At 54.5% G+C, this 14,255-nt stretch overlaps 1 protein-coding gene across 1 annotated transcript in view; it reads right to left on the reverse strand.

The window, feature by feature from the left end:
* PLXNA1 (plexin A1) overlaps nt 1-14,255 on the reverse strand; it is a 200,691-nt gene that overhangs the window by 104,348 nt on the left and 82,088 nt on the right. Inside the window, exon 5 of the mRNA XM_084989665.1 lies at nt 9,073-9,156. Coding sequence (XP_084845791.1) covers nt 9,073-9,156 — 84 coding nt within the window. The remainder of the gene's footprint in view (nt 1-9,072; nt 9,157-14,255) is intronic.

The following is a 14,255-nucleotide window of genomic DNA, read 5'->3' on the forward strand; positions in this document are numbered from 1 at the left end:
GACTGTGGTAGGACACCCAGCAGGTCACTGATGTCTCCGGGTGGGACTCTCCAGTCCACAGAACAAGGAGCACTTCCCAGGCCAGTGCTCCCTGGCTGCCCCCATCCTGTTATGGAGACCCCCATGCCCTCATTGTGCTGTTGAGCCATGTACGGTCCTGGCAGGAGGGTGGGGCAGGTAGTCTCTGGCCTGCAGGGGGAAGAACACTTGTTGGGGCCAGCTGTCAGGGTGGCTCTCACCTGATCCCCAGTGTGGCTGGCGGGGCTCCCTCTCAATCTGGAGGACTATGAGCCTTCCTGGCAGCCATCTGACACTAGTTTGGGGGCTAGAGACCAGCCCTGGGTGGCTTTCTGTCACTGGGTGCCCCTGGGCCATTCCTCCAAGCCAGGGTCCCTGGCTAGCCCCTCGTCTTTCCTCTCTGAGTCCTACGGCTGTCACTCCACTCAATTTCCAGGCTTCGGGGCTGCACATGTGGGAAGCAGCAGAGAGAGGGAAGTCAAGCCATCTTCCTGGGTGGAAGTTCCCTCTCTGTGGGGTGGCATCTGTCTGGTAGACAGCGAGGCTCATTTATTTCTGTTTGTATAGATTTGTTACCCCATCTTTGTTGATTTAAATTTTGAATAAGCAAGACACTAACATGGTTCAAAAGTCAAACTATTTATGAAAAATATACTCCTTATATTCCCAGTCCATTTCTACTCCCACCTGTAGAGAAAAATCTCATTAGTTTTTGGTTTATCCTTCTTGAGTTTCTTTTGAAAACTAAGGAGATTCATTCACTCCTGCCTTTTCTTCTCATTTCAGCGGAGGCATGCTTTTGGCTTCAGAATCTCAGTCAGCAGTTAGTCATTCACAGCCTAGCAACTTAAAATCTTCGTCATCTGCGCGTCTCTCCTTTCGAACCTCTCCACACGCCTCTCTGAGTCCATTTACATGCACTCCCTTCATGCTGCTCAGCCCCACAATCTGTTGAGTCATCACCTGTCTGTTTTCCGTCTTTAAGTTCTATTGACCCAGGTATTCTCAGACTGTCCTCAGAAGTTTTACTCTCCTTTCCATCATTAATACATCCAAGCAGATCAGAAGAGACAGGGTGCTGCCTTAATGGGACAGTCACCCCTGTCAGAGTCGGCTGTGAGGTGACCTATACTAATGGGACAGTTGGCACCTACTGGAGGTGGCTGTGAGGTGACCTGTGCTAATCGGGCAGTCGCACCTGTCAAAGTCAGCTGTGAGGCGAACTGTGCTAATGCGCAGCTGCACCTGTCGGACATGGCTGTGAGGTGAACCCACCCCACAAGGCCCCTGCAGCACACAGTGGTCACAGCAGGTACGACAGCCCTGGATGGTGCTTTGTGCCTAGATTGCGTGCTCACAAGGGAAGCGAGATGTTCTCAGCAATGCTGCGGATAAAGCAAGTATCCACAGCTGCACTTGGCCACACTCCTTTAGGTGCCTGGTGGGGAATCAGCCACCTTGCCCTCAGCCCCCATCTTGACAGCTCAGCTCAACGGCTTCTCAGCAGACTCTACATCCTTTCTGCTGCCCCTCTATCATCTGGGCTCACCAGGCTCCTTCCCACGCCCCCCAAGGCCAGCCATGCACTCTGGGTCCTGGGTGGGTGGGAGCCTGAAGGCACGGCTCATGGGCTGTCAGGCGGATGACACACATCAGGGGCATCAGTGGAGGAGTGGGTGCAGGGTTGATGATCGTCCAGCACCTGTAGGTGCCTGGGGGCACCGCTCTTCTAGGCAGAGCCACCAGACAGTAACCAACAACCAGGTGCTGCACTACCGTCTCCTCGTTACCAAGAGGCCACAAGAGCGTCCACAGTGCCTGCCGGGTTTGACCACCTGAACAAGAGCCAGAACACCCTGAACTCCTCCCAGGCGCACAGCAGGAAGTAGTGTCCTCCATGTCCAGGCAGGCAGTCCTCACAGAGACTCACGGGCCACAGTTCCTCACACTCTGAAGTGTTGCAAGTAGGATATGAAGGCCTTTCCTGAGCTGTTTAACTCAGGTAAATAACCCTGCCTCCCTGTGTTTGAGTTTAGGACCCGGGACTGTGGGATTCTAGGATGACCAGACCCCTCTAAACTGACCCTAGTTTGTTTAAAATGGCACAGGGAGTCTGAGAGCCTGGAAGTCCTTAAAGACCATACCCTCCCTGCGTCATCACTGGCCTGCGAGCCCAGGATGGCCCCGGCCTGGCTTTCCAGGCAGTGCACAGCTGCCCACACGGCCCCAGGCACGGTATCTGGGGATGAGCCTGAGCTGCTGCTGGAGGAAGGAAGGCCTGTGCTCTGAAGGGGCCTGTATGGGGGTTGCTGTCCACAGAGGACCCTTCTCCCCCCTTTTTTCTGCCCTGGATTCTGAATATTCAGTGCTGTGACGGTTAAGAATCACTTCCTGACCTGGAGCTCAAGCTGGGGCGGGAGGCTGACCAACGTCAGTCAGGGTGTGGAGGCCAACACAGGGTGGGAACACTGCACTGGGACAGGAGGATTCAAGGGCGGGAAATGGCGGGGCTGAGTCTGCAGGGCAGGCAGGGCCTGACCAAGTAAGCCCAGGGCAGGACGAGGAAGCACAGGTGAGCAATGAGACACCTAGACGGGGACAGAGGGATGGCCACTAAAAGGCCAGGAGACCCTGAGGGGTGATGCCTGCCTGGGTGACAGATGATGGGTGGTGGGGATGCAGAGGAGGGGGCAGTTTTTAACCTTTGGAAAGTGTGGGAATGGACTGAGAGAGTGAGACACTAGGACAAGAGGGAAAAGAGCCCCTGAACCTGAGGTTTCCAGCTGGGGGACGAGTGCATGGCATGCTTCCCGGGACAACAGCCACATGGAGAGCAGCCCCCCCTTGCAGGCAGCCCCACACCACTCTCTGATCCCTCCATCTCCTCCTCAGCCTGCCAGGCCCTCCTGCACTTTCGGCCTCTTCACCAGCCCTGCCCTTGACTCGGTGATGCTGTTTTCCTGAACCAACGACCACTCTCAGTCCCAAGGCTCCTCCAGGTTGCATGCACTGTGACCACTGTGACCACTGTCACCCATCCCGAGGGCGGGACAAGGCACAGGTAAACCCTCCACCTATAGCAGGTGCAACGCAAACCAGGGCACTGAGTTCCCCAGCCGCCCTGAGGGAGGCTCCTTGACAAGCACCCCCGAGCGTGGACACGGTATTGGACTGTCAAAGAGGACACGGCTGGACACAGGATAGGCAGGGCCCTGTGTCATTTCCACCCCTGAAACACATCTGCCTGCCCTTTAACAAGATAAATTTGTCACAGCTTCACCAGCGAAGGGCTGAGCCTCTGAAGTCAGCCAGCCCTAGATGGAAATCCCACATCTACCACTTAGGAGGCTGTGGCCTCATGCAAGCTACTTGTGGTCCCCGAGGTCTGATAAGAATGGCCACATCCATGGACGGGCCCATGTGAGGGCAGACAAAGCCTCCGGCCAGGTGCCTGCTCTTGGACACTTGACCACGGAAACTATGCCTGGTCACCTTAAAGCCAGTATGAGAGTGGCCTCCCCACATGCTCAGTGGTGCCAGTGGCAGGGGACTGACACAGAGCCTGGCGGAGCAGCCTGGACACCCAGGTGGCCTTATCACTGCGCACCAGCCAGGCCCAGTGCTGTGGATTAGGCACCTTTGGCTGCCCAACCTGAACCAGCCCTGAACCAGCCCCGAACCAGCAGTGCCAGGGAAGGCCAGGCCCTGGGCACCTTGTCTATGTGGACCCTCTCCTGCCAACGCCACCCGTGACAGCAGCAAGGCAGGGAGCAGACCTTGGACATGGTCTCCTGAGCATTGTCAGGTCTCCCAGATGCACTGCAGCCCCAGGCTCCAGATGACAGGAAATAGCTGTTGGAGACACACGGTGCACCTGAGGCCAGGGTGCCTTGTCAGCTGCTGCCCAGGACAGCGGGTGGCCCCAGACCCTGAGGGCATAGACCTGTGGAAAGACGGCTGCTTGAGGCATCACTGCCCCCAGGCTGTAGGGAGAGAGGTGAAGCCCAGGCTCCCCACAGAAACTGGAACTAGACTGAAGTCCTCCTGGAGAGGAAGTGCCATGTGGCCTCAGTGCTCCCAGCGCTCAGGACCGGGACCTGGGGCCTGTCTGCCCAGACAAGAGGCTGGGAACTCCAGCTCAGTGCTCAGTACCAAGGCCAGCACAGCATCTCTCAGATGGCAGAGCCCAGAGAGCACCCACAGAAACACGGGTCCATGGCCCTGCTGGACTCAGACATTCCAGAGGGATCTGCAGTTCTGAGCAGGCACCTGGGGACCATGAAGCCAGAACCTCCTGCATGGGGCCTCCGACATTCTGTGCCTGACAGGGCTGGTTCTGGGGCTTCCCTGGGCACCAGGACCTGGAGCTGCATCCCTGAGCCCCACCCATGAGACACCAGACAATACCATTCCCAAACAAGCCAGCCGGCATGTCCCCAGATATCACCAAGCATCCGCTGATGGGGAAGATGGCCCGTCAGAATGACAGCTCCACAAAAGGAAGACAGTGTAAGCAGGAAGGTCTTTAAAACACACTGCTGACAAATACAACCACACTAGACCTTAACAAGAGCCCAGGATGGTCAGCCAGCCCCAGAGCCCTGCAGAGGCATCTCCCAGGAAGGGCACAGAGCTGCCCTCTGTTTCAGAGGCAAAACCCTTGACGGTTTCTGCTCTACGGGGTCTCAGGAAGCTAGAGGGGACTTCACAGAGTCACACCTCCGGTAGTGCAGTGAGGTCACAGGGTGGTGGGACCAGCAAGGGGTGGCTCGACTTGGGGAACCTGGCAGGAAGGGTCAAGACCCCTCACACTGAGCTGCCAGAAAACACTGGGAACAAAGACAGGGCTTTAAAAGTGGATAAGAAGCGACAGAGACAAGGACAGGCACACACCAGGGAGAAGGTGCTCGGTCAGCCTAGGGCAAAGAGAAAGCTCCTGACCTCTCAGTCGCTACCCAGGAGCCTGAAAAGGGCGGAGACCCAACTCGGATAAAAAGGCACATTTTTGCCAAATCTCAGGGACATTGCCAGCCTCACCCTGACCAGATTCTATCATCCGAGTCCCTAGAAACCAGAGTGGCCCGAGATGGAACGCAAGTCAGGCTGATCAGCCCCCACTTCTGTCACCAGTGACAGGGACACAGCAAAAAGTGTTTCTACGAGGGTGCTGACCACACAAGGGGCTAGGGCCCCACCTCTGCAAATGTTACAACATGCAGGCCTGGGCACTGTCCACCGGGGTGTTAGCAATGGTCACCTCTAGTGGGGGCTAGTTGGACAAAATTTTATTTTATTCTTTGGGTTGATCTGCATTTTTGTTTTCTCTACTGTGAATGGTATGACTTAAGAAATCAATATCTGCAATTTTAAAAGGCAGTGCAGGAGTTCCCATTGGCTCTATGGGTTAAGAACCTGAGATTGTCTCTGTGAGGATGTGGGTTTGATCTCTGGCCTCGCTCAGTGGGTTAAGGATCCAGCATTGCCATGAGCTGTGGTGTAGGTCACAGATGCGGTTCAGATCTGGCATTGTTGTGGCTGTGGTGTAGGTTGGCAGATGAAGCTCTGATTCAATCCCTGGCCTGGTAACTTCCATATGCCGCACATGCAGCCACAAAAAGAAAATAAATAAAATTTTAAAAATAAAAAAAATGCTGCTGCAGTGCCAGGCAAGCTCCAAGCAGACTCTGGGTCATGCCAGAAAGCCAGGCACCAGGGAAGCTTCAGGGCTGTGAGGCCCTGGCTCCCTGCTGGTGGCACACAGCCAGGACCCTGTCTCCCTCTGCCCTGCTACCCTGCACTGTCCTCTGTCTGGACTGGACAACCTGTGATGCTAGTCAGACACTGTGCTCGCCCTGGGCAAAAAACCAAGAGGGCTGGGTGGCAACCAGGGGCAGTAGGAGGGGTTGGAGAAGCCCTCCAGGGCATCCCAATGCCAGAGGAGTGGCTGGAGAGGCTAAACACACAGGCAGGGCTGGATCACAGAGCCCTGAGGCCAGGCACTGAATGTCAGCCCTGTCCTGACACCATGAGGAATCACTGATGGGCTCCAGAAAGAGGCTTCCTGCACCAAGTGTGGCAGAGCTCATGGAGAGAGGCCAAGGGGGGTCGGGGACGCCTTCCCCAGCCAGAGGGGCCTTGGGGCAAGCAGCCCTCCACCCTCTTTGGGCCCTGATTTCATCAGCTCCTCCCAGAGATGCTAGGGATTCTCCTGCCATCAACACGCTCAGCTAGTCCCTCTTGACCCCCGCCCCCGGCTCTGCTCTCTCTGATGGAACTTCCCTGGTTCACTGCGACCCTAACTCCGCACACGCCCAGCTTCGGTCTCCACTGTGACCCTGGAAAGGCTCCCTCCAGGTGCCCACCTGCCCTGCAAAAGCGCACCTCAGAGGCCTTTCTTGACTCTGCGCTCTCCGGCCTGCACACCTGGCAGGGACCTCGTGCCCTGGAAAGTCCGGGGTTAAGCAACATGCGGCGCCACCAGCCAGGGCTTCATCTGAAGGGGCAGCTGCAGGGACCACGGGGATGTAAAGGAGCCTTGCATGTAGTAGTCGCTCGTGCAGTTGTAGCGACTGCAGTGACCAGCATGTGGGCGCCTCCCCATAGGCGTCCTCTCGCCCACGTGCAGCTTCATGCACGTCTCCTTTTGCTTAGGGGCACCGTTGTTCTTCTCGACGTTCTTGCTCAACTCTCTCCAGCTGTAGCCCTTCAAGAGGTCTCAGCAGCATCCCAGAGGGAGGCCCACAATCCAAGCCAGCTGCACTGGCACGTCACCCCACAGCCCCATGCCCTTAGGTCCCCTACCTCAAGCTTATGCCCAAACACAGCTGCCACCTGGGAGCCCACCTCCCCTGCTCACAACCCTCTATGATACTCCTACAAAGGTTCACCGAGCACTGCTCCCTGCAGACCCCACGTCCCCAGCCAGTCACCCCAAGGAGTCAGGCCCAGAGGACGCTGAGCTCACAGCTAGGACAGGGTGATGAGCACTGGGACACAGCCCGGGGACCTGGGGGCAATGAAGGCAGAGCGGACAGCAGTCCTACGACATTCCGACAGAAGAGGACAAACTGCCCCAGATCAACTGCTGAATCCTTGCTATGGGACCTGCGGAGGCAACACCCAGGCCAAGGACAGGACACACACACACCTGCAGCCCCCACCCATCTTCCCCGTTCTGATCGGGCTCCATGCTAGGGCGCGTGGAAGGGCTGTTGGGCATCCGCACTTCCCGGTGCTGGCCTGGGCCTCGTGTGTGAGGCCTCATGGATCTTTCTCTGCTAGTGAAACACCCTGTTGGGCACAGGCTTGAGGGCCCCAGGATTCAAGGGCCTGGGACATGGCTCCAACAGCTTCAAGGACCCTGGACAACAGCTTCTCAAGGCGGCCTGGCCAGGTGACCTGCTGCAGTGCGTGGGAGCACATCTGAAACACCACCCTTGGGGCCCACAGCTCCCAAGCAGCCCCTCCACTGGGCACGTGATGGGAACTTGCTCCCTGAGCACATGAGGCGTGACCCTGGTGTGGATATCACACTAGGCTCTGCTTCCCGGCCTGAGACTCTGGCGAGTCTCTGTGAACCCAGCAGCTCACTGCCCTCCTCACTCGGACCTGATGGCCTGGGTGTGAGGAACTGTACGCAGCAAGATCGTGACACACACGCACTGAGAGAACCTGCTTCCAGCTCTCAAGGACGGTAGTGGAGGGCACAGAAGGTCAAGAAGTCCCCTCCCCTGAAAACAGGTCTGGACTCCATGGTCTCTCCTGCCCTTCGGTGCCTGACATGAGCCTGGATCCAGGCGGCCCTTGGGGCAGAAGGGCCTCGGCGCCCCCACCCAAACCTCCTCCACAGGGACCAGCTCCCAGCTGCTGGGGTGTCAAGGATGAGGATGATTTGGTAGCTGTTCCAAGTCTGCTCCAAACAGGTTTCCACCATCAATTTCTAAGCTTAGAAAGAAATGGGGCAGAGGGGGTGGGGAAGGCCCTGAAACCATGTGCACAGAAGCTGAAAATGTTAAGGTCTGAGCGTTTTAACAAATGAGGCAGAATTTATATAAAAACACAATAGCAATGGCTACTAGAAAAGAGTCTCTGTTGCCCCAGCCGTTACAGAAGCAAGACTGTCCCTGGCAAAAGCCCGCCAGGCTTGTGCCTGGGCCGCTCTGCCCTTTCACCCCCCACTCCAGGGACCAAAACACTGGTGTTTAAGTGACAGAGAGGAGACTGTTTCCACACCTCCTCTGAAGCTTCCTTAATGTGCTGTGAGGCCACTGCTCCCCACCCCAAATGCACAGGGGCACATGGTCCCAGGAGCCAGGCCCAGAGCGGGAAACACAGGGATACAGCCAGCCACACACGGCCACAGGACACTCTTACAGCTGCATCAGAGCTGCGGTTGGTGGGCTCGCTTCCCATTTGCAGGGCACAGGTCACACTCCTTGTCATTATGGCATTAGCAGCCAGGACAGGAAGCTACTCCAGGGAGCAGTGCTGCTGCAGGGCCAGCTCTGCACACCTCACACCCCGGTGTCCCCCAGGACCGCAGGGCACAACGGGGTGTCCTCCCCGGTGCACGGAGGGGGAGCCCCCCCATCCCTGTCTTCGCTGCTAGGCTGCAGGGTATGAGCCAGGAATCAGATCTTGGCACACAGTTGGCTCCAAAGCTCAAACCTGTGACAGGCGAGCCCGGCACCTGAACAGCTCTAGATGGGAGAACCGTGTGTCTTGACTTCCCCCCGACCCACATTTTAAGCCTTTTCTTAGAAGACTCTTTCATGATCAACAAATTAAGGCACCCGTGCAGTAAGCAAGTTACCAGATGGATTTTCAGGCGTTGCTGCAGGCTTGCAAAGGGTGTGATGTGTCCCTGAATCTTTTGCCTGAAAGGCTCATCCCCAGAAGAAGAGAGAGGAGAAAACCCGTGACACAGGTTGTGTTCAGATCATGAGGCTTCATGCCACGGCTGCCTCCTCCGCAGCAGGCCTGTGCTGACATGGGACGGGGACAGGGAAGGGGACAAGCTCTTCCACCCCGCGCCCCGGGAACAGTGTCACTTACCTTCCTCTCCAGGCCCCCCAGCTGCTCCTTGTAGAAAGCATCACGGCGTCTCAGCTCTGCCTCTCGGCTTTCCAGCTCCCTGGCCTGGGGAGAGAGCAGAGCCCTCGTTAGCCATCCAGGGAGGAGACCGCGGGACACTGTGCAGACAGCGAGCTCCTTATGAGGGCAAGTGTGGGCACAGCGGGTTTGAGTGCTCCCCACAGGCTCTGAAGTTGGAGGCGGGGGACCACTACAACATGGCACAGAGGCCACAGCCCCTGCAAGCCCACACCATCCTCTGGCACTGAGCCCCGGCGACTCGTGCTCTGGGCTCTGAGTTGCAGGGACGCCCAGAGGCCTTCTCCTACCTCCAGGGTCAGGGAGCTGAAGGGAGAGGATTATCAGAACCTGGAGGGACAGCTGCCCCTTGGCCTCCTAACAGGAACAAATGTGGCCCCTCCAGGTCACAGAAGCCTGTGGGGCTGAGCCAGCAGACCTAGGGCTGAGCCCCTACTTTAACCCACCGCGGGACCTGACATGAGTCCCTGACCCTGAGTGCCAGCTCATTGCCGTGTGCCCAGACAACTCCCACCCGCAGCTGTGTGTGGGGCCAGAGGGCAGCCCCAGGGGAAGGGTTGGGCTGAGGCAGTCCCCAAAAGGGACAGAGAGCAAAACAGGGACATGTGTTCTCCTTGCGGGAGGCCCCTGTCCCCAGAGTCCCTTGGAACCACCCTGTTTCGGGGCCCACACCTGCCTCTGCCCCAGAGCAGGTAGGCTGGCCTGATGCTTGGGAGGGTGTCACACGCTCTTCTCACCAGTGGCCCAGCCAAGACCAAGCACTCGGGGACCGGCCCGGGTGTGTGGGTCACTAGTGCTCTCAACCCCAAGCGCACAAGACCAGGCAAGGGCAAGGGGTCAGCACATGGGCCTGAACTGTTCACAAGTGCTAGGCAGGACAAGGCAGGCTCTGAAAGCCCCATTCCCAGGCAGGAACCCCAGCCAGTACCCAAGGGACAGCCTAGGCTCAGGGCACCAGATCGCTGGCAGGGGCTGTGCACCAGCTCTGCGTTGAGTGGCAGGGCCCTGGGCAGGCTGTGCTCTGCCTCCCATAGAACTCTGGCCTGGCCCCTGTGGATGGCATCTGAAAACAAACTGCCGCTCACAGGGCCAGTGGGCAGGAGGAGACAGACTCCTCCTAGGCCACCACCACCTTCCTGCCCATGCACCTGCCCAGGGTACCTCCTCAGGCAGAGGCTTGTGTCCCTGCAATGAGGGACAGGGATGGAGGAAGAGCTAAGATCCAGGCCAAACTCCCCAAGCAGACGAGAGGCCTGTGAGGCCTTTCACAGCTATGGGGACATGCAGCGCCCAGAGCAGTGTCTGAGAAAGGACGCCATATGCTGGGAGAGACCCCTTGGAAGCCTCTCAGCCCCCTGCCTGCTCAGTCACCTCTGGGGCTCACTGAACTCCATCAACCATGGCAGATAGGAGGTGATGCTCGGGGGCTGTGGAAAGGGCACATGGTGCCAACCCCTTGACCAGCCCAGAGGCAGCAGCTCCATCCCCTCAGACCCCAGGCCACAGCAGCAGGGGACAGGCCTCAGAGAGCATGGCTACGGTCACACCCAGCCCTGGGGCAGGTGTAGGCCACTAGAGAAATGCTTGGCAGGGAGACAAGAAAATGACAGAGAGGAGTTCCCGTCATGGCGCAGTGGTTAACGAATCCAACTAGGAACCATGAGGTTGCGGGTTCGATCCCTGGCCTTGCTCAGTGGGTTAAGGATCCAGTGTTACCGTGAGCTGTGGTGTAGGTCAGAGACGCAGCTCGGATCCCGCATTGCCATGGCCCTGGTATAGGCCAGCAGCTACAGCTCCGATTCGACCCCTAGCCTGGGAACCTCCATATGCCGTGGGAGTGGCCCAAGAAATGGCAAAAAGACAAAAAGACAAAAAAAAAAAAAGAAAGAAAATGACAGAGAAACAAAGCAAAGCAAGACCAAAACCGAACCTTCTACTCAAAACAGGTTTGTGAACCAAACCCCAAATGCACAGGACGTGTCAGCTTAGAAAGGCTGCCAGCCAGCAGGTGGGTGCAGAGTCACTCCACACAAAATCCTGAGACGGGACGTCACAACAGGGGACCTTTAAAACCTTCCTTATGCAAAAATGTTGCATTGTACAAAAATAATATTAAACCCAGATGTTATAGAAATAGTAAAATACATATGAAACTATTTTAAAATACGAAATTTTATAATAATATGTTTTAAAACCCAGATGGTCATCACTAAGCTTCAAAATTATATATAAACTGAAGGAAATCTTGTTTCCACTATAGTGTCCAGCCCTCCCTACCCCTAACTCTCTCATAGCAGATCATTTTATCTGTACAAACTTCAATATATTTCTCTAAGAGACAAGGACTTTTATTTTCCTAAACAGAACCACAGTTTAGGAAACACAGTTTTGTATTGCCTACCGAAAAAAATGAATTCCTGAACATCATCAAATGTTCAGCCAGTGTAGTTTTCCAAATGAGAAAGGATTTTAAGCATGTCAGTTTAAGGTGCACAACAAGATAAATGAACTGATTTTTAAAAAGTTATGAACCTGAAACAGGCAAGCCCTCAAACAGGTAACTATTATGAATTTAAATTCCTTCAAAACAAGGAATAAAATGGATAAGACAAGCCCTGAGCTGGGGGCAGTAGGGGGAAATTAGGCAACTGGGACGCAGCACAGAGATTTGTCCCAAATGTTGCAATGGGAGATATGGACGCAGGTGACAGGGGAGCTGGGAAAGGCGAGGGCAGAGCACAGACCCAGGTCCAGAGCCTAGTGGACACTGGGGAGACACAGAGCGGGCAGTGGGGGAGGACATGGGATGGACGTGGTAACAGATGAGGTAGGAAGGGGTGGGAGGAGAAGGAGGGAGGAGCTGCAGCTCCTGCGATGTCCCCAGGGATCCCTGATGAGCGATGGCAGGAGGTACTTTCCAGGAGCAAAGATCGTGCTGTCTGGCTGGCTCCCTCCCGCTCGTCCACACCCAGGAACAAGCTGCCCTCTGTGCTCTGGAGACACCCACACAGCACAGAGCTGAGGGGCCTCTGGCCAAGGCCCAAGAGGGCCGTGGATATGGGAGATCCATGTCTCACTCCCACCCCTGTCCTTGCGGAGCCGTCACTGGAGACCTCAGCCCTGGCTACACCCTGACTGCAGCCCACAAGAGACCAGGGGCAGAGATGCACCGGGTCAAGGCAGGCCAGTCCCAGACCTACAGATCACGTGAGGTTATATATGGTTATTGTTTTAAACCACTTACTTCGTAACTTGTTACTTGGCAATAGATAACTAATAAAAAACACAAACTCAATAATCTCATCCTTAAAAGAAAAAGATCACCACTTTGGATAAAAGAAAGAAAAAGGAAATCCAACTATATGCCACTTATAAGAGACACAGTCCTCCAAACTAAGGATCTGAAAGAACAACAGAAAATCCTTCACTGACATAAACAGATACTGCAATACCCACTGTTCTGTTCTGTTTACGCAAAAGGTTCAGCATTCAATCAAAAACTTAAACACACAAGAAGGTAAAGATGTACCATAAAGAGGAAATTGTCCATCGAGCCAGATTCAACAGTGGTCCAGGTGTTAAAGCGGCCACAATGAACATGTTAGAGAGTCTTGCAGGAAAGGGTGGGCGGTGTGGAGAAGCCATGGAGCATGCCCTGTGACACAGACACTCTGAGGCCCCCACTCTTCATGAGGAGAAACCAGCCGCCAATGCCACCAAGGGTCCAGGACAGGAAAGGTCGTTTCTCTCCTGCTGCTTTCAAGGTTCTCTGACGCTGGCCTTTGACAGGGTGGAGTCCTTGAGATCTCCCTGTGCACAGTCCTACACAACATGTGGCCTCCAGCTTCCAAGGAAAATGGAGCTTTTCAAAGCCTCCTTTGTTCCTCTTTCCTCTAGCTTTTCTTTCCAAGTATTTGGGCTGTCCCACTATTTGCCCCAAACTGCCCTCCACCTTGTCAGGCATCCAGGTGTTCAACAATGGCCTCTGATGGTTTATGGCAAATGCCCCTGGGGGAATCGCTGCTGTTAAAATTGACAACTTCTGAGTCATTTCAAATACAGTCAGCTTTGCAAGTGGGGTCCTCCAGATAGGAAAAGGAGTGATAATCCTCTGGGAATGGGGTTGTGCAGGCCTCCAATCCTTGCCTGCCCTGTGCAGCAGGTGCCAGGCCGCTGGATACCTGCTCAGCTGGGGAGACGAGGAGAGGAAGAAGACAGTCTGAAATGCTGTGAAGCTCTCTGTCCTTACTGAGATTCACCCGCTTTTCTGAACAAATGCTCCTGGATGCTTACAGGCCTTTGGTTTATTTTCAGTCCTGAAAAAATAGACTCTGACCATTTTCATTACTTTTATGGAAAAGGGGGTTTTCAGCAGTGCTTTCACCACTCTCACTGACACCACCCAAACTACAGAATAGAATCAAGTGGAGATGCTTGCAATCATGGGTTTATTAGACTGGACAAAGAAACGAAGCAATGACCTTGGAAACAATTAGAAATTATCCAAAATGAAACACAAAGAGATAAATCATGAAAAATGAATGGTATCAAGTGATATAGCACACATTTAATTCAAGTCCTAGTAGAAGAAGAGAAATATGGGCAAAAGAATGAAGAGGTAAAGGCCAAGAATTTTCCAATATTAACAAGGACAACAAATGACAAATCTGAGATGCTCAGAAAAATCCCAAGCAGGGTTTTTTGTGACATTCTTAAATAATTCCTGAAATAACAGGATACTTTTTGAGCACAGACTGTCATAAATTTTTTTACAATAATTTCTAGAACTACTAAAAAATTAACGAAAAGGGCAGAATTAAATGTCAGTAGATCACAACAATGTATATCAACCATACCTCAATAAAACTTCTAAAAAAATGAGAAAAAAAAAAAAAAGAGTTGAACGACAACAACCAAAAAGTCAGGAGACACACCACTCAGAATCAGAATGGCCATCATTAATAAGTCCCCAAATAACAAATGCTGGAAAGGGTGTGAAGAAAAGGAAACCCTCCCACACTATTGGTGAGAATGTAAATTGGTGCAGCCACTATGGCGAACAGTATGGAGGTTCCTCAAAAAACTAAATATAGAATTACCACACGATCCAGCAATCCCACTGTTGG

This window comes from Sus scrofa, chromosome 13 (genome assembly GCF_054392235.1).
Source record: "Sus scrofa isolate SSC_HxYL_T2T_F1_AM1 chromosome 13, Sscrofa_HxYL_maternal_Yorkshire_Landrace_v2.0, whole genome shotgun sequence".
NCBI lineage: Eukaryota > Metazoa > Chordata > Mammalia > Artiodactyla > Suidae > Sus > Sus scrofa.